This window comes from Macrotis lagotis, chromosome 8 (assembly GCF_037893015.1).
Source record: "Macrotis lagotis isolate mMagLag1 chromosome 8, bilby.v1.9.chrom.fasta, whole genome shotgun sequence".
NCBI lineage: Eukaryota > Metazoa > Chordata > Mammalia > Peramelemorphia > Peramelidae > Macrotis > Macrotis lagotis.
The window spans coordinates 183,394,012-183,417,404 of record NC_133665.1 but is presented as its reverse complement, the minus strand read 5'-3'; the positions used below and the strand labels follow the sequence as shown (position 1 = coordinate 183,417,404).

At 48.0% G+C, this 23,393-nt stretch overlaps 2 protein-coding genes across 4 annotated transcripts in view; both read left to right on the top strand.

The window, feature by feature from the left end:
- Positions 1 to 13,648, top strand: part of OXSR1 (oxidative stress responsive kinase 1) — a 94,492-nt gene extending 80,844 nt beyond the window's left edge. Inside the window, exons 14-18 of one of the 2 annotated variants that reach the window (XM_074199125.1) lie at positions 2,632 to 2,699; positions 5,723 to 5,775; positions 10,319 to 10,387; positions 10,912 to 10,976; positions 11,487 to 13,648. In XM_074199125.1, coding sequence (XP_074055226.1) covers positions 2,632 to 2,699; positions 5,723 to 5,775; positions 10,319 to 10,387; positions 10,912 to 10,976; positions 11,487 to 11,561 — 330 coding nt within the window. In that variant the 3' untranslated portion in view covers positions 11,562 to 13,648. The remainder of the gene's footprint in view (positions 1 to 2,631; positions 2,700 to 5,722; positions 5,776 to 10,318; positions 10,388 to 10,911; positions 10,977 to 11,486) is intronic. The other variant, XM_074199126.1, reaches the window with a different exon arrangement.
- Positions 13,649 to 13,756: 108 nt separating this feature from the next.
- LOC141496613 (solute carrier family 22 member 13-like) overlaps positions 13,757 to 23,393 on the top strand; it is a 35,777-nt gene continuing 26,140 nt past the window's right edge. For both annotated transcript variants that reach the window (XM_074199123.1, XM_074199122.1), the window contains exon 1: positions 13,757 to 15,182. In XM_074199123.1, coding sequence (XP_074055224.1) covers positions 14,679 to 15,182 — 504 coding nt within the window. In that variant the 5' untranslated portion in view covers positions 13,757 to 14,678. The remainder of the gene's footprint in view (positions 15,183 to 23,393) is intronic.

Sequence of the window (23,393 nt, the reverse complement as noted above, 5' to 3'; positions counted from 1 at the left end):
GGCATTTTTCATCCGAAGGCCTTCCACATTGTCTTGGATCATTCTATTGGTGAGAATCGTGAAGTCATTGATGACTGGTACTGCTGTTCCTCCACATAGTGTCCTGTTTGCATCACTTTGCGAAAGTCTTTCCAGGGTTCTCTGAAATCCACCTGCTCACAATTACCTGTAGTGCAGTAATATGGCATCACAATCTTATACCATAGCTTGTCCAGCTGTTCCTCAAGGGAGGGATGTCCTCTTGATTTCTAATGCTTTACCACCACAAAAAGAAGGGCTGTGAATATTTTTTGTATCAATAGATTCTTGGATTTCTTTGGGAAAGAGACCTCGTAATGGTATTGCTGGTTAAAAAGAGATCTCACTTTATAGCCTTTGGGTGGGGTTCCAAATTATCCTTTAGAATAGTTGCCACCCTGGAATTTTTACCAGTTAGTATATTTTTTCCTAATTTTCACTTAATCTGGTGGTAATGTCCCCCACCCCAAACCCCTAAATAGTACAATAAGCTCTGAGTTTTATTTTAAATTCTAAGCTTTACTTAAAAAAGAAAAAAATTAATTTTAATTCATTTCCTTCCGATAATGGCTCTGAGTTTTCAGACTATTTAGACATTACCTGTATCTTCAGGGTCTGACGACTTTATTGTCTCCTTTGTTACTATTGCCTCTTTCCTGTTCTTATTTCAGTATGGTGTATGTTTACTGAATTATTGCTGAGTTCCTCATAAAGAACGAACTGGGGGATTGGGGGGCAGCTAGGCGAGACATGGATAGAGCACTGGTCCTGGAGTCAGGAGGACCTGAGTTCAAAATCAGCCCGAGACACTTGATACTTACTAGCTGTAAGACCTTGGGCAAGTCACATGACCCCATTACCCCCGAAGAACAACAGCAAGCACTAACTCTCCACATGCAAGGGAATTTGTACAGTGGACATTGCCACCTCCTTCGTGCTTGTCAGGGCCCCCTCCCTGTACTTCTTGTGTTTCTAGACTTAAAAAGCTGGTGCATTCTCCCAAGGTCCTTGAGGCATCCCCTGCCTAGCATAGTACCTAGCTCAAGGCTTTTTGGAATGGTCGATTCCAAAACACTCCCCTCCTTTATCCTCCACAGTGGTATCCATTGCCCAGAATCATTGTCAGTCTGTTGTGATCTTTTCTGCTTCCTAGAAAATAACCTTAAAACCCTTATTTTTGCAAATAAAATATATACTTTGTTTTAAGTAAGCTCAGTTATGAACTTTGATTGGAAAGAAATGATCGAGTATAGTATGTTATGATCACTTAGTAGCTGACTGTGATATTGGCCACTTGATTCTATTAGAGAGAAGTGGGCCCAAAGGGAGAAAGATCTCCGTGGACACAGGGACCCCTTAGGTCTGAGGAAGATCTGGGCTGTTGATGGAGACCCCAGAGGGGAAGGAGGGAGGGAGGAAGACTGAGAGCATTTCCCAGTCCAGCAGAGGTGCGGCTCCATCTTAACCTTTTCATCATCTAAAGGTTTCATTTTTGTTTTAAGATTTTTTCCCCTTTTAATCTTATAAGTGAGTCATTGAAAAGACAGGTTTTTATCTTAGTAGCCCCTTGTTCTGGAATTCCCACATACACATACACAAGCAAGCGCACGCGCGCACACACACACACACACACACACACACACACACACGTCACAGAATGAGGCTATCCAGAGAGATTTTTCTGACTTATTTCTTTCTCCAGTATATAGAACTCTTGCAGTTACTCTTACTACCCTCCACAATTAGATGAATAATTTGATGAGAGTTGTCTCTCTGTTATGTAAGATGAAGATGCATTCTGCCCACCCTGTTGACCAAAGCTCAGTCCATCTTTCCTGAAGATAATCTCACCTTTCTGTCTCTCACTCTCCTCCCCTCCTCCCACCCTTGGACCATATCTTCTCTTTTTCCCCCACTCCCATCTCTGGTTATCTTTTGTATCCCTGCCTCTTCTTTTTTTTTTTTTTTTTTTTTTTTGGAGTTAAATGGCTTGCCCAGGGCCACACAGCTAGGTAATTATTAAGTGTCTGAGGCCAGATTTGGACTCAGGTCCTCCTGACTCCAGGGCCGGTGCTCTATCCACCGCACCATCTAGCTGCCCCATCCCTGCCTCTTCTTAAAGACTTCACTGCAGATATCAAGGCTCCATGATGACTCCCTGCTCTTTACCTTTTTCCTGTCTCCCTCAAGGGATCTCTTCCTTCTCTTACTTTCCAAACTCCCCTTTTTATAGCACTGATCATATTCTGCTTTATATTGGAATTATTTGTGTACATGGCTTATTTGGGTGACCAGAATATATAAATTCTTTGAAATTAGCCAAGACATCCTGTTTATCTTTGTCCCTTCCACAGCTTCATCACCAAGGTGTTCCTTTGAAACTTTAGATCTGTGACTTGATTTTTTTCTTTCCTAGGAAATGGGATTCTTTAATTATATTCAATTTCCCTTACCTATACTCCCATGCCCCCTAAAACAGTGAATAGGGAATTAACCTGAAAGTCAAAATGAACCAAATAGATCCTTTGCTCTCTAGATCCGTCTGTGTGTTTGATATTAAGACCTTGAGGCTTGGTAGGAAATGACGCCCTCCTTTTGAATATGATTTCCTAGGCTCCACCATCAGAAGGAGCAAGTTCACAAGAGACCAAGGTCCCCATCAGTCTAGTACTAAGGTTAAGGTAAGTTGATTCCTCTTCTTCGTTGACCTTGACCTGTCTTTTCTTTCCTAGAGGCTTATGTTTCTCTACAAGCTTACAGGTGAAGGCACGCTCTCCCGTGGGTCACCTGATTTTTTTTAGATCTTGGAAACAAAAGCCATCCCAGCATGCTGCCTGTTGTCCGGCAGACCTGGCTCAGCATCAGGAAGTGGTGCTTGGAGGAGTGGCTCCTCTGTGGGCGCCTCTCCTGCTTCCCAGGACCGTCAGATGAGTGTTCAGTGGGGCCAAGCTCATCTGTCCGGAGCTGAAGTGGCCCAGGCAGATACAAAGTGGATGAGGCCACTCTGGCTTCACTGGCACCATGAGCCCAAGAATGAAAGGGGTCGGGTTGGCCCCAGAGAAGTAGAAAAGGAATACCCCATTAGCTAGCGATGGCAGGGCTGTGCGCCTTTCCCCCTCTTCCCCACAAAAAGCTTCTTGGGACAACCATGAAAGCTGACCCTTGGACTGTTCTCTAGTTTGTTGTGACCAAAGACTACTCTGCTCTTTGTTTATTCACATCCATGTGTAATGGCCTGAGTGACTGACTGAAAGCTAAAAGTTCCCAAAGATGACCTGCCTGGCTCTGTTCTGGCGGGTGGCTTTGGGTCTTGTGTTTCCTGGTGGTGCTGCTTTCCTCCCCAGGCTTACCAGCAGTGGCCTCTTGACCACTATCTTTGTTGTACAGAAGCTCCTTGGAGAGCAGAAAGACCCTGGGTCTGTGTTTTCCCAGTGCCTCGCATGAGGCCTTGAAGATAGGGCTCCCAAAGTGATGCCTAAATCGAACTGGCCCCTTGGCCAGCTTGCAGGGCCGTGTTGCCTCCCTTGGAATTGGCAGTGAAGCTTCCAGCCCTAGGACCGAGAGAGGGGAAGGCCTGCAGGCCATCTGCCCCAACCCCCTCCTTTCAGAGAAGAAAACAGTCTCAGACCAAAAGCTGTGGCCTGGTGTTGCAGAGCTAGGGGAATTGTACTGGGGATCAGAATGCAGGTCCTCTGAAGCCAAATTCCTTGTTCTTCCCTCTGCCCACACCACTTCCTCCCTGCTGCCCACTATGGAGGGAGAAGACCACAGGGAGCCTGCCTGGAAGGAAGAATCTTCTCCTCAGGGCAGCTTCCCTGGATAATTAGTCCTATAGTTGCTGCAGAAAAATTTATTCAAGATAATCCTCAGCCCCCCCCCCAAAAAAATTGACTAGCCTCTCACCTCTTGGTGACTTTTTAATAACACATGTAACACTAGTGCCCTTTCTTTTTGCACAAACAATGGTGATCTTAGCAAAGAATGAGCCAGAAAGGCTCCTAGAGATGTTCTACAACAAGAAAATGGTGGTTTCCCTGGGCTCCTTATATTCCCCACATCTGGAGTGATCTCAGCCATTATTATTTGACATATTATTCCATCCACTTCTTTTTCGTTCTCTTGTGTGATGGAGTTGTAGAGTAGCTGAGAAGTAGTCAGGAGATTTACATTTGTTATTTGGGGGAAGAAGACCCCCAGAAGGGTTGAGGGAAGCTGGGTCTCTGAGCAGCCTCTCAGGGGCAGTGGTAGGACCAGGCAGGCCTTCCCACCTACATTGTCATCTCCAGTGGAGTTTACTCCTCTGGCATCCCGACTGATTTTCCATTGACCAAGCATCCATAGCTAGCCCTGCTTATCAGATGTGATGAAAGATACAAAACTGGCCCCCAGGGTCTCCTCCCTGGGGTCTTACAGCTTAAAGGAAGAAAAGGTCATCCTCTAGGGAAACCTTGTCAGATCAGTGCAGGACCCAACTATGGGCAGAGGAAATAAGTAGAAATGGTCTCTTAGAGAAGCTGGTCAAGAAAGATGGCCTCCAAGGCTCAAATCAGTTAGCCTGTCTTTGCTCACATTTCTGGAGCCTGGGTTGTTATCATTTGACCACCTGCCTCTACCCTAGGGTTTGGGGAGAAGAATGCAGGGCCCTAAGAGCTGGCCCTACGTGGCCTTCCTCATTTTTTGCCTTCAGGTTGGCTAATCCTAGGGTCCCTTGCAGTGATCCCTGGGGATTGTCCTTGGCCAGGAGTCACTTGCTAATTCTGGTGATAATTGGCCTAGTAAATTCTCATTTTCATAGAGAACTGTTCCCAACCAGCCCTGTGAAGTAAGTACTACTGAAGTTAGTTCAGTTTTACAGGAAGAAACCAAGTTGCAGAGAAGTTAGAGAGTTGTCCAGAGTTACACAGCTTGTAACTATCTGGGCTGGGACCTGAACCCAGAGCTTCTGAGTCTGACTCTGTGGAACTTGGTTATCTGGCCTTGAGGACCCCTTCCCTAAGGACACACTCCCTAGTCTGGAAAGGCCCTGGCAGGGAGTCAGGGAACCTGGATTTGGGGGCTCTCATGGAGGGGAACTGGTCCCTTGCTTTGCATCATCCTGCTCAGGGACTAGAAATTCTTCTGTTAGTTTCCCCTTACTGCCAACCCCACCAGCTCCAGATTTGGCATCAAATTGTTTCCCTAGAAGAGACTTGATATATACAGCTCCCCACTTGACAAAGAGCCTGTGTCTTCCTGAGCCCTACACTTGATCTCTTCTGCTGCCCCCCAGGCCCAGTGTCTGCAAAGGAAATAGACTTCTCAGTTCATTGATTCTTGTCTTTCTTAGGCTTAATGACCTCTGAGTCCCACTCAGGTTAGTCCAGTGCACTGTTTCTATGACCAGAGTGTCCAGGTGACCATAAAGTTGAGCTTAACTGAGTAGCAGTCATCTGGACCGACTGATTGGGTGATTGTCCTGGCCTACACGGCCTGCTTCTCTCACTTAGCTAGAAGGCTGGAAGTTCACAATGAATTTGCATGTGGTAGGAATGAGCCCACTGGCCCCACCAGTAGCCCCTAGGGTCTTTGGTGACCACAGGGAGACAACTCAGGGAAGGGGGAAGAGGGCTTTTCTGGGCCAAGCTGCCCCTGGACCGCTGACTGCCTTCTGCTTCTGCCCCGATGTCGGCATTCTGATTGACGTGTTTTCCATTCTCTTTCACAGGAATTCAAAGAAAGAACTTAATGATATCCGATTCGAATTTACTCCAGGGAGAGGTGAGGTAACACAATATAATGCGGGAAATTATTGCTAATGTATTTTGTCATTGCTTGCATAAGAAGTGGAACGGCACACCTTGATGGCAGTGAAGGGGAACCTCTGGCCCTCTGTTGGGCTGGTGTTGCCAAAGCAGCCCCAGGCAGGACTCGAATGTCAATACATCTAGGAGCTTTTTAAGGGTCAATTAATTACATGTTTGACTAAATAGAGCCCAAGAAGAAGTGTTCTAAATTTCCAAAATGATCCTTGGCAGAAAACAGGCTCCCCACCTCTGCTTTAGAGGATTATGTGCTCCTAGGAGTCAAAGGAAGTTTATAGTTTAAGCTTAAACAAATACTGATTGCTTTGGGAGGCAGAGAAAATTTCTAGGATCAGAATTATCTTTTTTATTAATAATAGAAACAAGTTGGAGAATAGAGATTGTGTTGAATAGTAAATCAGAGCTGTCCAGAGCTTGAGAGACCAGATACTGACTGTGTGATCCACTGTAAAAAGGAGTCACCAGAAGACCATTGCCTGCTTTACAGGATTGTTATAAGACATGGTAAACTTTCAAATAATCATCTAAATGGAAATTCTTGAGTGAAGGATCCAAGACCAGGCCTTTCCTGTGGATCCTTTTCTCTCATATCTTGGAGGTTGTGAAAGCTGTTATCTATCTATTCAAGAGGGATGAGATTGGACATTACAGACAGGAAGAAAACACTCAACTGTTTGTTTTTGTTTTTTTTAAACCAACTTCTACCAGGGGAGAAATAAGTTCATGTCCTGTTTGAGGTTTGGAAACGTCAAGCTTGGTCCATAGAAATATATTTTATGTCCTTTCCCCTTCTTGGAATCAAACTCTCTAGCAGGCGACTGACAGACCGACAGACATTTACACATATCCCTAGACCTTTAGTGTCTTTGATAATCTCATCTAATCTTAGCCTCAGCAGAAACCCTCCCAATCATCAGAACCTCCACGTGAAGATTTCCATTCAGGGAGGGCAAGTCCATTCCATCTTTGGACAGCTCTGTTTATTAGGGAGCTTTTCTTTATCTCTTTGGTCTTGAGCAAAATCTGTTTCTCTATGACCTCCCCCTCCCAGTTCTGCCCTTTAGGACCAAGCAGAGCAAGTGTCCACATCCTTGGTCACAGTTGTTCCAGTGCTTTTAGACAGCAATCATCCTTTCCTCCTCCCTAGGTCTTCACTTTGGGTGAAATATCCCTATTACTCCCTTTAGCTGGTCCATAGGATAATAGCCTGTCTGAGCTTCTCCCCATCCAGCTCCCCTCTTCTAGAGACTCTCTGATATCAATAGCCATTGAACAAACACTCCACACTGCAAGAGAAATACAAATTAAAGCAGCTCTGGGGAGTGGCCTCATCAGCCTCATCCAGTGGCAAAGATGATAAACAGAAATAATCAATGTTTTAAGGGTTGTAGAAGACAGGTGGACTGAAAGTCTCATGATGGCCCCATGATTAGGCCACCCAAAGTATTGAACTATTCAGACCCTTTGACCTTGTCATCTCAAAATATTGGGGACTGGAAAAAAAAAACTCTATATGAATGAAAATATTCCAAGTGATGCTTTTTAAGGTAGCAAAAAGCTGGAAATAAAGTGATTGTAAGTTGGTGTGACTGGATAAATTGTGGTACGGGAATGGAATGGATCATCAGCAGGCCATAAGGAAAGACAAATACGAGGAATCTAAAGAAATGTCAAAACATAGTTCTAAAACTCCAGGAGCAAAAATAGGCAAAGAGGGGGCCACTGCCTGTACCAAAATCCATGAAGACAATACTAAAAGACAAGAGAATGTGGATGAATTAGAAGGACAAGGTCTTTTCCCCCAATATTTAAAACACTTTTTCTCTGCTGATAATGGTAAGCCACAAGTGCCCCATACTTTCTTTGCCAGTCACAACCTTTTTATCAGATAGTTTTGCTGAAGAGATTTCTTTGGTAATGAAAAATGGGAGTGGCAGATTCTCAAGGTGTGATTATTGTGCCAATAATAAAGGCATCTCTACAACATGTTCTTAAAAGAAACTGGGGAGGGGGCGGCTAGGTGGCACAGTGAATAGAGCACCAGCCCTGGAGTCGGGAGGACCTGAGTTCAAATCCAGCCTCAGACACTTAATTACCTAGCTGTGTGACCTTGGACAAGCCACTTAACCCCACTGCCTTGCAAAAAGAAAGGGGGTAAAAGATATTGACCAACACAGGGCCAAAGACAGACTCTAGGGGACACTTGCTCTTGTTCTTCTGATCCCCCCAGCTATCCTCTCTCAGGCAGGGCATTTCCCTCCTGCTTCCCTATATGTGTAGAAGACACTTGCTAGAGAACTTTACTGAAATCTAAGTGGACTTTGTCAGCAAGAGTTCCCTAATCTAGTTTCCTGGCTCAAAAAAGAAGGCCTTTTGTTTGATGGGGCATGTTCCTGAGGAGCCTGGGCTGGCTTTCAGGGCCTCTTGCCTCCCCTTCTCAGAGGAGAGATTGCCTCACCTTCCCTGAGTATCAGCATTTAGGCTCGCATGTCTGATGGCCTGAGTCTGGGAATGTTTCCATTCCCCAGAATGTTTCAAAGATCACCAGCAATCCCATGGGCTCAGCACAAGAGCCTGGCTGTGGTAGATGTTTAATAAAGGCTTGTTGACTTCCCTTGACCATCTGCTGCTTCTCTGTGGACTCGAGGATGCAGTTCGGCCTGATCCGGTGACAGTCGCTCCATGCTTTCGGAGTGTCCCCTCTCTTAGCTGGTGTTTCCCATCCTGACAAACATTCCTTGTCTATCTTTCCCAATTCAAAGAGCATTCTCCATGAAAAGAGAAAACAATACAAACTGGAGTGGAGAAACTTCTACGTACTCACTGGGGGGAGCAGAGGGGCACCAGGGGAGGAGTATGGCCACAGGGTGGGGTTTGGGGGGGGCTCATTCCCCCAACTTCTAATACCCCACTCATCGCTCAATTTTTTGGCTTTCATTCCCATCACTCAACTGAAATTGGTTTCTCTGGGGTCACCAAGGATTGATCTCTTAATTGGCTTCTCACTCAGACCTCATCTTCTTTTCCTTCTCTGTGATTTCTGATCTGTTGACCACTTCCTCTTCCTGGACAGTTTGTCTTCCATGGATTTTCACAATGCCAGACTCTCTTGTTTCTCCTTACTGCCTGACCAGTCTTTCTCAAGTTCTTTTGCACATCCTGTGCCTTTTACCTAAGTGTCCTTAGGCTTTGTTCTGGACCCTCTCCCTGTAGCCTCTCTTTGGGTGACTCATCAGTTCCTGTGGACCAGTTCTCCCCTCTATCCAGGTAGTTCCCACATATCTATATCTAGCCCTTATCTGTTTTCTGAGCTGTAATTCCACATCACCAACCTGCTGGATCATCCCACCTGGCTGCCCCATAGACATCTCAAAGTCAGAAAATCCACAGTGGAAGTCATCAACCCCCCCCCCCCTTTACCCTCCCGAAAAACCCCAACTCACTCTTGTCCCTGACTTCCTTCCCTCTAGGGAGGACAGCACCATCTTTCCAATCATTCAGTGAACAAGCTGGGAATCATTCTCTTGGCTTTCCCGCTCCCCCTATATCCTGTCATTTACCAAATCCTATTGAACATCTCATCTCTGTCCACCTCCCTCCATTCTCACAGCCCCTTTTAGGGCTTTAGACCTCTGTTGATTCCAGGCTACCCTCCCCATGCTTCCCCATTTCATCTGACTTAGATGCAAGTCTGACCTTGATGAGTTGGCTTGGAGCAAGCATCTCAGAGTCCCTATTAGCTCTCTGTTTGGCATGGAGACTCTTCTTGGCCTGGAGCCCCCCGTCTTTCTAGATGGGCCTCTCCTGACTGTCCTTCATACTCCAGACCTCTGCCCCCTGCCCCTCAAAGTGACCACATGCTTGCTTTGCATGGATTTTGGTCACCGAGTTGGCATATGCTAGTTCCCCATGCCGGATGTCAGCTCGTTGAGGCCAGGCTGCTTTGGGTTTGGAGATTTTCTTCGAAACCTCTTCTTTCTCTTGTCCCATGATCATTTTAAAAAAAACTTTTTGTGGTCCATGGCTCATTCTGGGTCTTAGCCTAAACTCTGGTCATGGTGCTGGTGGGACCACCCAGTTCTCCTGGGCTTGGCTGACTGTGCTTTGCTATGTATGTGTGTCTGTGTGTGTTTTGCAAGGTAGTGGGGTTAAGTGACTTGCCCAAAGTCACACAATTAGGTAATTATTAAGTGTCTGAGGCCAGACTAGATTTGAACTCAGGTTCTCCTTCCTCCAGCCCATACTTTATCTACTGTGCCACCTAGCTACCTCCTTTCCTTTTTAATAGACACCTTTGAAAAATCCAAGTCAGCATTGGTCTCACTTCAAAATCAATGGCACCTTCTCAGCTTCAGACATTTGCATGTTTTACGTTGGCTTAGTGGGCAGCGGGTACTCCACTTGACAGATGAAGGGAGAGGTTTGGGCTGAGCAGGGCCAGATGGTCGGCATCCAGCTGTCAGATGGGCACCAAACATCACCTTCTCTTGTCTTCACAGACACAGCTGATGGTGTATCACAGGAACTCATCTCTGCCGGCCTCGTGGATGGCAGAGACCTAGTCATAGGTAACTTGTTCACACTTGGGCGCCTGTGATTGTGTGACTCCTTGTCTGGGAGGAGGTGGGTGACCGGCCTTTGCTGGGCACCTGGGGACAGTTGCAGATGGGTGGACAGACTCTGTTAGGCTATTTATTAGATGACTCCAGCCCTTGAGGCCCATGGGAGACCTTAACCAAGTCACAGATAGAAATGAGTTTGGAACTATCTGATCTGTAGTAAAGGAGCCTGGCCTGAATACCAAGGAGATCAGAACCAGCAGGGCCATGGTCTAGGAAATGGGGGTGGGGGCCATCCACCTGGGCAGCTTTGTTTTGGGCCAGAGGCTTCTCCATCCCACACAGTGGGCACTCGAGCCTGAGCCTCCCAGCCATCTGACTTGGCCCAGTTTGGGAATGCCTCAGTTCCAGGTAGGACCACTCTGAGAGGGGTTGGAGGAAAGGGCCCTCTGGCTGCGCACCTGAGTCTGGTTCTGGTTCCCTCATGAGCGTGGAACTGCTTGGCCTAACATTGTTTCTTTGTGTGATTACAGTGGCAGCTAATTTGCAGAAAATTGTGGAAGAACCTCAGTCAAATCGCTCTGTCACTTTCAAACTGGTATTCCTTCCTTCTCCCTCCTCCTCCTCTTCCACCTCCTCCTCCTCCTCTCCCCTCCCTCCCCTGTGGGAAGTCGTCTCTCTTCACAGACTTGGGCTCCGTAGTTGGGCGGCCCCACTCCCTACGGAGATTGTGAGAGTAGCAGGAGCCAGGCCTTCCCTCCTGCAGGCCTCAGCTCTTCTTCCCCAGAGACCTCTTCCCCAAACCCTGTCCCTGCTGCTCTCAGGGAAGAGGATGGAGTGATCCTGCAAGGTCCCCTCGGGTCCTCAAATCCTCCCCTGGCTGGTCTGTTCCCCATCGGTTTCCCTCTTTTCCCGAAGGCATAAGACTTTTGTTCTGTCCCCGTTGCTCCTTGAGAAGACACTCGCATTAGATTCCCTTCCACTCCCTCAGCAGCCCCGCACCTGAGCTGAGCTTCTCTTCCAGGCCCTAGGTTAATTCTCATTGCCCCCTTTAGAGTCCAGTGATGGTGCCCCCAAAATCCAGACTCTCATTCTCTTTGGTCCTCAGGCATCTGGTGTGGAAGGCTCAGATATTCCTGATGATGGCAAACTTATAGGATTTGCACAACTCAGCATCAGCTAAACCACAGTCGCAGAGGAAGCTTCCCCACGGAGAACCCACACTTCATATTTCTATTGCTCTGTTGGCCTAAAATTCACTACTGCCAAAGAACCCGGGTCTGCCCTTCCCCCTCCCCCCTGTTGGATCACCACTGTCTGGCCTCAGCTCACCAAAGTCGCCATGACACGCTCCGTGTATAAGCTGATCACCTGCCCAAGTCGTGTCTTCCCCTTCGTCTCGGACACGTGGACTGGATGCCCGCAGCCTGTGGGTCCTGTGGGGCCTGTCAGGCTATTATTGCCTTACTTGACAGTGCCACGGAGCTCGAGGCCCTCCTCCTCCCGGCACCGTGGGATGCCCAGCTTCTGCGGTCTCCACTGGTGTTCCTTGTCATTGGGCACACCCTCCCCAGAGACTGGGGCACTATAGCCATGAAAGATTGGTCAGTGGATGACCAGAGAATTTAATTGCAGATTATTTCCTTTGGTCCTGGTGTAACTCCTAGCAACTATAGAAGGACATAATAAGCACAGTTTTCCGTGTAATTGGCCTGAAATTTTCCAGTTTTACTGCTCATGTTCTTGATAATTTTCCTGAGGCCCCATGGCCTCCCCCTCCTCCTGGAGGGCCACTGGCCTTCCCCCGGGCTTCCTGCCCAGCCTGAGGTTGGGCAGAGTGGGGAGGCCCTGAGAACCTCAGGCTGTGTCATTACGGAGATCATTGGGGAAGTGGTGATTGTTACCACTGAGATTAAATGAAAAGAAACTCCTTGATCCCAGCCTCTCTCCTCCCATGAGTTGACCCTCTCAGTAGACTGGGAAAGGGTCTGGGGGGAACAAGGCTGAGGCTTTCATAGCAATAAAAAGAGGCATGAAGCCAGCCCGGCCTGCCTCCAGCACCCCCCCCCCCCACTGTCTGCTTAGTGTAGAGGAGCCTCCCAGCCCCCTTCCCCAGCTCAGCCCTCCTCTGAAATGTGCCCAGGCCAGCGAGGTTTTAGGAGAGATTTCTACAGGAATCATATAAAGGAGACACTTAGAACACAATAGGGGTGGAATCCCTGGGCTTGGGGCTTTTTCTACAAATTCACAACAGGCCTTTGTATCCTGCTCTTGGCTGTTGGGGTCGCCAGCACAACCTCCCCTTTCCCAGATGTGAAAAGCTGGGGAGGGCTGCTTCCTGCAAATGACTGGAGATCCTCCTGCCTTTTCAGGTCATTCCCAAACTGGAGCACACAGTCCTGGGAGCCTTGGAGCTCCCCAGCCCCTTTTTAGGCTCTGGGGTAGGGAAGGGGCAGATCTGATGAGGGCTGGAGACCCCGGTGGAAATGGGAAGGGGGGGGCACAGGACTGGGAGGATCTCGAGCTTGAGGTGAGGAAGGGGGAGAGAATGAGATTGTTTGGGACAAGTGCAGTCCCATGGGAGCCCTCTTCATTGAAAGCCAGCCTCAGGCAGGAGGGGGGTCAGGAGTGGCCTCTCTGCCTCGACATCCTAGGGCACCTCTCCCTGGTTCTGCAATTCCATTTAGTTGAGAAGGTAGGAAGGGCACTATTTGTCTCTTTTTTTTTTTAATAATTTTGCCTAACTGAGGTCTAAGGAAACAACTAGCAAGCCCTGGGACAGTATTATTACTCTTATTTCTTGGGGCATGCACACATGCCTCGTTGATTTGTTGTGTGGTGGTGCTGAGAAACCATAGGATGGGGAATGGCGCAGGAGGGACACTGGCTGATCCAGTGAGGGAGGGGCTCCTTCCTCCAAACCCACCCTCTCTGGCTGGGCTGGGGAGCAGCACGAGGGCCTGCGTTTGGACCAGGCCCAGAATCAGTGCCAACAGGTAGTCACGGAATGGTGGGGTTTTCTAACACGGCTAATGGATTTGTTAGGGTTTTTGTGGTTGGTAAGTTCTGAACCAAACCTAGAGGCAGCTCCGAGACCTGGAGTTACTTCTCGGAGAACTAGAAGGAGGCTCCTCTACACCGGTGTGGACGGGAAAGGACAAAAGATGTCAACTATTCAGCCGGTCCCCCCCCCCCTTTTATTTTTTGACTTTGTATTTTACTGCACGTTCCCCTCATTTTTAATCAATAAAGAACAAATTGTCCATGGCCGAGGCTGACGCTCTTTATTGTGGCCAAGTGAGGCCGGTGGGAGTTGGCTGTCCTGTCCTGCCAAGAAGAGGCCCGGGCTGAAGGGTCCGTGGCCTCATTGCATCGCCTATGCCCATCGTGGTGGGGTCCGTGGACACCTTTCTGACCTGGCTAAAGGGACTGATGGTGGGGAGGCCCTAAATCAGGTGGGAAGTTTTCACCAGAATTCTCTTGATCTGCGTCGAGTGAGAGCTATTGAGTCAGAAGATCTGAGTTCGCATTCTGCCTGCCTCGTTCCTCCCAGGAGGCTTTGACCAAGGAACTACATCCACCTGGGCCTCTGGTTCCTCCCTAGTCCCAGTCCAGGGTCTCTAGCACCACTACCCAGAGGAGGTTACTGGCCCGGGCCCCCTCTTGGCCCCTTTGTTGGGGAAGGCTCTGGACTGCTCCGTGGGAGCTAGCCCCATGGACTCTGAGGCCCAGGCTGAAAGAGGAGCTCCCTTCTCCCGCTTCTGAATTCTGAGAGTGTATCACACACAGTCTCCCTGCTAAATGTGACGTGTCTCCATCCTTTGGCCCAGGGAGGCGCCAGTGCTTCAGATGAAGGGTTTGAGAATGCCAGCATCTGGGAGCACCAGGCCTGGGATGGGGCCTGAGAACTCCATGGGACCGAGCAGCAAGGCAAGATAAGATTACTTGGGAGATAACTTTGGAGATAGTCGGATTGTAAAAACCGCAGCTTGTGTTTGTGAGGTGGATGAGGTCATGGATGGGGGCTGACTTCCTGGTAAGGTGGAGGGCATTGTCTAAGCCTATGGCCCGGGAATCTTGCAGGCTTCAGGGAGCCCTTCATCTCTCCAAGTGGCTGGGGTTGAGGCCTCTGGGGCTCCATGTGATCCCAGCCCCCCTTCCCTAACTTGACCCCCTTGGTCCTAATCTCTGCCCCCCATCACTTTCTCTCTGCTTCCCATCCCTGGCCGAGGTCCACTAAGGCCACCAGTTTTACAAGTCGGGGCTGATAAGGCTTAAGCCAGGCCAGATTAAACATTAAATGCAGCCTGTTGCCAGTCTCAGCAGACGTGCTCGTGGGCTGGGCCGGGCCCCAGAGCATCTAGTGGAACAGCCCAGCCCAGCCCAGAGCAGAGCAGAGCAGAGCAGAGCACGGCTGACGATGGCTGCTGACTTTGCCCAGGTCCTGGCAGAGATCGGAGGCTTCGGTCTCTTCCAGGTCCGGCTCCTCCTACTTCTCTGCATCCCCAACTTCTTGTCAGCCTACTACATGTTTGCCCAGGTCTTCATGGTTTTGGATGAGCCACATCACTGTGCCCCTCCTGGCTGGCTCCAGAGCTATGGACTGAACCTGACTGCTGAGGAGAAGCTGAATCTCAGTGTGCCCAGGACGGAGACTGGAGACTGGGAGTCCTGCCTCATGTATGTGCCACCCCCTGAGGACTGGAGCCTTGAGGACATCCACCACTACGGCCTCAATGAGACCCAGCCTTGCCAGGAGGGCTGGGTGTACCCAGAGAAGAAGCCACTTTCCCTGGAGAATGAGGTGGAGTCTCCTGCTATCCCTTCTCCTCTGTCTGCCTCCCTCCCTTTCTCTGCCTACCTGTGTCTGTCTCCCTTGGGCAGAGCATCCTCTCTGCCCTTTCCTGTTCTGCAAAATGGGAGACAGTAGACCTGGATGATCCAGGATCATGGGGGGGCTCTGGGGGTTCTTGGAGTCAGTTATAGCCCTTCTCCTGGGTAGTTTGGGTTGGGGGGGGTCTCACCAGGAGTCAGTGAGACACATTTCTACCCCCAACCTTTGTCCTTTGGGCCCTTCCTGAAACCCTAGAGTTGACTAAGTTCAGTCAATGTGGGGGAACAGCCCTGGGATCCCTTTTTATCTCCCTGGAACCATCTTACCATGGGACTCTCATCCCAACCCTTCTCCCAATCCATTGATTAACTTGAGCTCTGGCTCTCCTCCTCCTCCTTCCTCACCCCAGCTTTTCTGTTCCCAGTGATCCATCTCTTACTTTTCCAACCATCTTTCATCACACTTGTCCCCAGAGACAGAAGCTTCCTATCTTCTGTGACTTGGTGGGTCTCTCCTTGGAAGGAGAACGACGTCATAGTTAAGGCACGTAGACTCAGAGTGACTGACCTTCAGAGATTCTCTCATCGAGCCCAGCCCTGATCTCCCAACCAGAAATGATGCTTCTCTTGACCAACCCCACCCTCCAGGCCAGCTCCCCCAACTTCTCTTTGCTACCATGTTTGTTTTCTCTCTGCTCTTGCCAGCAAGGCAATGCAGAGAAGGGGTCCTGGGGTGGGGGAAGGTGGAAAGCCTCCAGAGATTAAACATTCACTAAGGTGCATAGGTCTGTCGGTGCTTTCTGTCTTCAACCTCTGTCTTGGGGATTATCTTGCCCTCTTTTCTCCGGTACACCATAGCCTCGCATGAGGTTGGGCAGGCAAGGTTGCCATTTGAGTTGACGAATTGTTTGATGGTCGGGGCCGCAAGCCAACCCAGGAAGGCAGCCTCAATCTTGTGGCGTTCCCCTGGGGATCCACCTGGATGGTCAAGGCTTCCTGGGAGCCCAAATGGGTAATGTCAGATCATAGATTAGAGCTGGAAGGACTTGAAGAGTGAGTTCATCTTGTCCAAATCCCTCTACTCACGGGGAGAGCGAGGCCACTTAGATGGTGTGACTTAGCGAGAAGAGTTGGCATCAGCTCTAGTTATGAATGCCTGGCCATTTCTAGCATGAATGTCTTCTGAGGCTTCCCAGGGTTGGAAGGGCCTCATGCCACCCTGGGTTAAACCCCCTGAGTCCCAAGTACAGTCTTAGAGGGCCCAGAATGGGCCCCACTCCAGAGGATTGGGACACTTTATAAAACAGAACCTACGTCCTCTCCGGGGTCAGCCAGGCATTCAAAAACTGCTATAGCTGTTCCATTCTCTGGCTGGCTACTTCTGCCTCACCCTCCCAACTCACCCATTCCTATTCCCACCCCTCTGACTCTCTCTTCCCCTGACTGGACTTGTGTCCTCACTCCTCTGGGTGACTCAGTGGATGGAGCATTCGTATATGGAATCAGGAAGGCCTAAGTCAGACTTAATCAACATTGTGACCCAGAGAAAATCACTTAACCTCTCTTTGTCTGATTCCTGTAAAATGGGGACAGTTGTGGCATTACCTTGCTGAGTTGTCATGGGATTGAATGAGTTCATATTTGTAAAGTATAAACTCTTAGCAGTCTTTCTGCTGTGATTAGATGAGAATGCTCATGTGATAGAGGGATCTGGGCAAGATGGCCTCAGTCTTTGGGTCCTTCCAGCTCTAATGGGGTGTAAGGCCCCAATCACATCTTGTTCTTAATCCCCAAATTAAGAGATGAATGGGTTCAGATCCCAGCCCTGCCACTGGTCACCTGTGTGACCTTGGTCTAGTTTTTTTATTTCCCTGGACCTGTTTCTTAATCTGGAAGAGGAGGGGGTTAAACCAAAGGATGTCTGAGGCTCTGGAGTGAGGATCCTTGGCCTGTAGAGTCCGTTGTTTCACTTTGGGGATGAGAATGATTATGAGAAGCTCTTCTTCCCGTGATTTAATGCCAGTGATCCCAGAAGACCTAGCCAGCATTCCGACTACTTAAATATGGCAGGACGCCTCCAGGATCCACCAAGACCCAAAGGCAGATGCATCTGGGGTGGCTGCTAGGGAACCCTGGGACTATTGAGTTGATCTTAAATCTGGCTAAGCTCAGGTGCGGGGTGGAAATCAGGGCTTTTACTCAAATAGAAATAGACAAAACTTAACTGTTGGGGAAGACCGATGATTGGGAGGAAACTCTGAGGAGGATTTCTCACATAACTGTAGTTTTATCAACTCAAGAAACATTATGGATCAGGTCCAGTCATTAAAGGGTGACTCCATCATATCTGAATTCTTTTGTCTCCTTGCTTCACCAAGAGCCAACACAGCAGAAAGGGATAGAGCCCTGGCAGGGTGATGGGACCACTTTGACTGGGATGTGGAAAGAGCTGGGAATACCAAGAAAGGCAAAAATAATTCCTGCCTTCAAGGAGCTCCCAGTCTTGTTTAGCTGCATAAGCTACATGCACATATAGGATAATTTGCTGGATACCAATATGAGGACCTCCCTTAGGGAGCTTGCAATTTGGGAGGAAAATAGAGGAGGAGAGGATCTCTCATGGCTCAGTCTCCCTTTAGTTGGTAAAAGCCCATTGGGGAGTGCCAGAATGGTGACTAAAGTATGAATTCATAGTATTTTGTTGATTGTCTCTAGATTGTCACTATGATGTTAGGGGAGCCCATGTAGGTGTATCTTAGTCATGGCTAATTCTAATGGAGGGGCTGTCAATGCCTGCTGGTGTATATTTGTTCCCATCCTCTCTCCCTCTGAGGGCTTCCCCTTCCCTTCTCACCTTTGCCTCTTGTACCCCCTGGTTTCAGCTCCAATGCCACCTCCTTAACAAGGCTCCCCCATCCCTGCCATTACTTTGTACTTGTTTTACACAGTTTACTTACTTGTGTGTTCCTGTTGTCTCCCTCAGCAGAACTTCAATTCCTTAACATCAGGGACCATTTCATTTTGTCTCCCAGCTCTTAGCTCCTTGCAGGCATTGATCAATAAAGCTTGTTTATTCATTGACCTGGACTTTGGTCTCAAGGACCCTAGAGCCTCATGGGAAAGGCAAGATACACACAGAATAATCAAATGAAGCCACAAGGCAGTACCAAAGATTAGACTGGGAGATGGGCAACAGTGCCCTAAACAGAGATGGGGAACAAGAGTTGTGGGTGTGATCATCTACCTCAATGGACTCCTTTTACAGATAGGGAAACTGAGGTCTTGTACCTAATATGTACCTAGATTTTAATTGGTTTGGCCAAGGTCACACAGTTGCTCAGCCACCTGAGCCAAGACCGTTGAACCCAAGTCATCTGCTTTGCTCATTCTCTACTACACAGTAGCTTTGGAAGACTTCAAGGGTGTGGTGGAACTTCAGGGCCAGAAGAGGTAGAGGAGAGGAGGGAATAGCATGGGCTATTTTGATTTTGGTTTCCTCTTCATTAGCAGTTGCCTCCTGCTCCCTGAGATGTGTTGAGTAAGAGGTTGAAGATGCCTCTCTCCTCTTTTTCAGCTACATGAGCATGAACTCATTTCCCAGACACATTCTCCTTGCCTTTTTACCTCTCCCTCCCTACCCACAGAATCACAGGATCTGAGAGCTATAAGGAAACCCAAAGGCTATAAAGCCCATGAAAGGAATCTTCATTACAATATACCAAATAAATGGTCACCCATTGGTATCAACCCAATCTTGCCAACTTATCCCACCCATTATTCCCCATCTTTAATCTCCATTTGCCGCTATTGTTTCACTTGTTCCCTGTTGCCTAATTACATTTCCCTCACCCTCAGAACCTGTCACTTGCCAACCCCAATATCCCCTCAACCCATATCATCCTTTATTTTTCCTTTCCTTTCTCAGTTAAATCCATTGAAAGAGTTGTAAACAACTCTTTACACTCATTGCCATCTTTTCCTCATTTCACATTTACTTCTTGAACCCCAGATATCTAGTTAGAACTCCTCACTTAACTGAAACTCTCCTGAAAAGGTGATCTCTTAATTGGCGAATCTAAATGTCTTTTCTTAGCCCTTATCCTTCCTACCTATAGATTCAACACTGTTGACCACCACAACCTCAGTCTAGCTCATTTCCCTAATTCCTCCAGATTGAAGGGCTGCCTGCTAATTCTTCCCCCAGGAGATAAAGGTGGTTCTGGATTCATTCCACCACCATCATCGTGGACAAACGCGGTATAGCAGTTTGTTGTTGACCAAGGGGATTCTACAGTATAGAAAGTCTCTCAGACACATTCTGCTGAATAGGGGTCTTGACCAAGGCCTCACTAGAATAGAGGATCCCATTGGCCTTGTTGGTTAGTTTCCCCAACATAAGTTTTCCATTAACTCTCTGTGACTTTGATCCACTTCCAGTAAGTTTTTAGCAAAGCCATTGGGACTAAATGACTTCTTGGGCACTCCAAGAAGCCTGGCCGTCATGCTCCCTGCCAGTGATGGGGCCTGTGTGTACTGATGTTTTAACAGGTGACCACATGGCTTAGAGAGTCTGGCATGAGACCAGAAGAGATCAAAGAAGAGAAATACCCCATGGTGAGATTCCGGGGAAGGAGAAATTAGTACATCCAACAGAAATGGAAAAATGGCCAGCAAATGGCCAACACTGGGAGAGAGGAGGGGGAGGGGGAGGCTAATGTGCCATCAGAAGGGGACCAGGCAAGTGAGCAAGAGGGCCAACAGAAGGGACAGGCTTATTCTAAGGTCAAAGGAGTGCCAGAAAAGTTTGCTTTCAGCCAACAGAAGCAGAAATCAGGCAATGGTTCTTTCAGTGAACTTGAGAGAGCTGGCTGAGCTGGGAAGCTAAGCCACAGTCCACAGGTCCCACGGGTATCTAAGTGAGCCTTATTTCCTGAGCTGAGCTGAAATAAATTTGTTAAAAATGAATTATTTGAGCAGCTAGGTGCCACAGTAGATAGAGCACTGGCCTTGGAGTCAGGAGTGCCTGAGTTCAAATCCGACCTCAGACACTTAATAATTACCTAGCTGTGTGGCCTTGGGCAAGCCACTTAACCCCATTGCCTTGCAAAAACCTAAGAAACAAAAAAAAACCCCTAAAAAAAAAGCACTTTACTCTCCTGGACTCAAGAAGATTAAATGAATTGCCCAAGACCACACAGATATTAGACCTCAAAGATAATAGGATTTGAACCATGGCTTCTTACTCTAGCATCTTAAGTCCAGAATTTTAAAAGATTCCATTCGTGCAGCCTCTGGAGCACCTCTCTTGGTTCGTGGTGTAGGAAAGTGGCTATTCCCTCTGTTCTCAGCATTGTGGGAGTGTTTCCTAACCTACAGTTTTTGAGCCCCTATCAGAGGACTCCCCAGTTTCACTTACTAACTTAATATTTTCCCATTACCAGTCAACAGTTAACATCAAATAGCATTTACAAAAGAAAATGTACTGCCCAGGGCCAGCAAGAACCAAAATAGAGTGGCATCCCCTCCAAATCTATAGGAACATTTCCCCACCACACACCCTCACTGTCCTCAAGGAGAGTAGCCTCCACGAGGATGCTGCTGCAGAATACAGCTTGTGAAAGGCAGTAGTCCTTTTTTGCCCCTTATGAAGTCACCACCGAGCTGACTTCTGGGTCAAATTGGTCTTTATTGGACCTGGATTCTGTAGCCACCACATCAAGACCTCCAGTTGTCAATGGATGACCTCAGATGACTGGTAGGTATCCAAGTGCCACTGGGCACTCTCACTCCTAGATACCCATTCACCTAGCACAATAGGAACAGGAAAAATAGAGGATCCATGAAGTCATGGACAAATGGTGGCAAGCTGAGGAGGCATTCCCTGTTCACGGCAATTCTTTGCTTCACTTGCCTCCAGAGAAAAGAGCAAGAGAGCGTTTACTTAGAAAGAGAATCAGGGTCACCCTCTTGAACCTTTTGTAGGCACTGTTTTCTGACTTGCAGACCAATTAAAAGTTTTTGTCACCACACAGTAAGCCAAGAAGAAAACTGCTCATTTTCTGAAGTGGGGAGGGGTCTGGAAGGGGCTCTCTATTTCACACACCCAGAAGCAAGCTCACCAGACCCCCAAATGGGTTAGCCTCAGGCTACACATATTGTAGACTTGATCCTTATTACCCAGTCCTCCTATGATCTTGTAAAGTGATTTGTAAAGCTTTAAAAAAAAGATCATTTTTGTCAAAAGACAAATCGGTTGTAACATTTCTCATACCTTCACATTCATGGCCAAGAATAATGTGTATTCATCCACATCTTCCCCAGCATTCCCAAAGTACCATGATGGAGTAGTGATCAATCTAGCATGCCAAGGAGGGATCCAGTGAGATGATAGGGTCATAGATCTGGAGCTGAAAGGGACCTAAGAGTAGGAAACTAGTTCAGCCAGTAGATGGAACAAGAATGAGGATTTGAACTCAAGTCCTGGGTCAGAACTTCCCAAGCATCTCCTTGTCCCACCCACTGACAGAATGTAAGCTCCTTCAGGGTGAAGACTACCTCCATTTTTAGCTTTGGGTCTCACTACCTTGGACAGCGCCTGGAGCATTGATGTGATTGAGAGATGGATTCCTAGGCTTGGAGTCTGAAGATTTTCAAGGGAAACCCATGCAACCCCCCCCCCTCCCCAAGTGACAGAGCTAGAATGTCCCCTGACTCCTGGTCCCAGGCAGCTGAGTGCCACAGTAGAGAGATCACTGGCCCTGGAAAAAGGCCACTTAATCACCACCTGCCTCAGTTTCCTCAACTTGAAATTTGCCCCTACCTCCAGGGTTGTTGTAAAACTCAAAGGAGATAGTTTCCTTTCTTCCTCAATGGACCATATCACCCCGAATTCCAGCGGGTTGTTTCTCACTGTGGCAATTGCTTTTTCTAATCTTTAAAAATACTTCACTCACCTGGAGCTGTGAATGCTCCCTTTGAGGGTCTCCAATGTTATTTGGGGACTAAGTCAGCTAATATCAGGAGCCAGTACCATAGAAGGAGCCCTTTGTTGGGTGCCAGATCTAGTTCAAATTCTGCCTTGGCAACTATCTTACGTTAACTTTGGGCACATCAGTTTTCAATTTGGGGGCTCAGTTCCTTTATTTGGAAAATGAAGCAGTTGGGGATGGACAAGGTGACCTATGACCTAGAGGTGACTGGGTGGTACAGCATTTAGACCCAAATTCAAATGTGACCTCAGACACTGGTTGTGTGATCCTGGACAAGTCACCTAGGTTCTGCATGCCTCGGGTTCCTCACATGTAAAATGGTGATAATACCACCTTCAGGATTGTGAGGATCAGATGAGAATGTAAAGTTTGGTGCAATGACTGGCAAGGCTACATGCATTTTTAGCTATAGTTTATTTATTACAATGAGCTCCCATACAGCTCTGATGTTCTGTGGTTTTATGATTTTTGTAAGATAAGGTGGGGAGAAGCTGGTGAATGGATTCATCTCCGAAGCCTCAGCCCAGGAAGGAAGCTAAGCTTTAGAGGGAGGGGTTGCAAGGAGTGAAAAATGTACATGTGAGGGCAGGGGCTGGACCCCTGGCTTCTCAGCAGCTCATGGCTAAATCATCAATAAGTCCCTGCTCTCCAGAGCCTCTACCCTGCTGGTAAACCCAGTTTCTTAAAACCCAGCTCCCCTCCCCCCCATTCATTCAATGCCAGTGAGTCCCCCTTGTTTCCATAATCATATATAACATGCTGGTTGGCATTCCAAGTCCTTCATCATGGATCCCACCTTTCTAACCTCCTTACATCTCGCTTCCCTGTCACCCCCACCCACTGAGTCTGTGATGCAATAACACCCCTCATTCCTCAAATAAGACACTCCATAGCCCATCTCCAGGAATTTTCACTAACATTCTCTCCATCTCCTGGCCTCCCTGGCTGCCTGAACACCCTCCCTTCTCCAGCAGTGGTGTGAACTGGAAACCAGGGCCACTAAATCATACATAAGGATCTCTGTGGGCCTCTAGTTGACTTGGAAAACACATAGTATCTGTATTTTGTTACATTTTTATTTTATTTATTTCCCAATTAATTTTCATCTGGTTTGGGTTTCTTTTTGGAATGTTGTGGGCTGCATGTGACCCAGGGGTCACATTGTTGACACCTTGGTTCTACAAGAAGCTTGT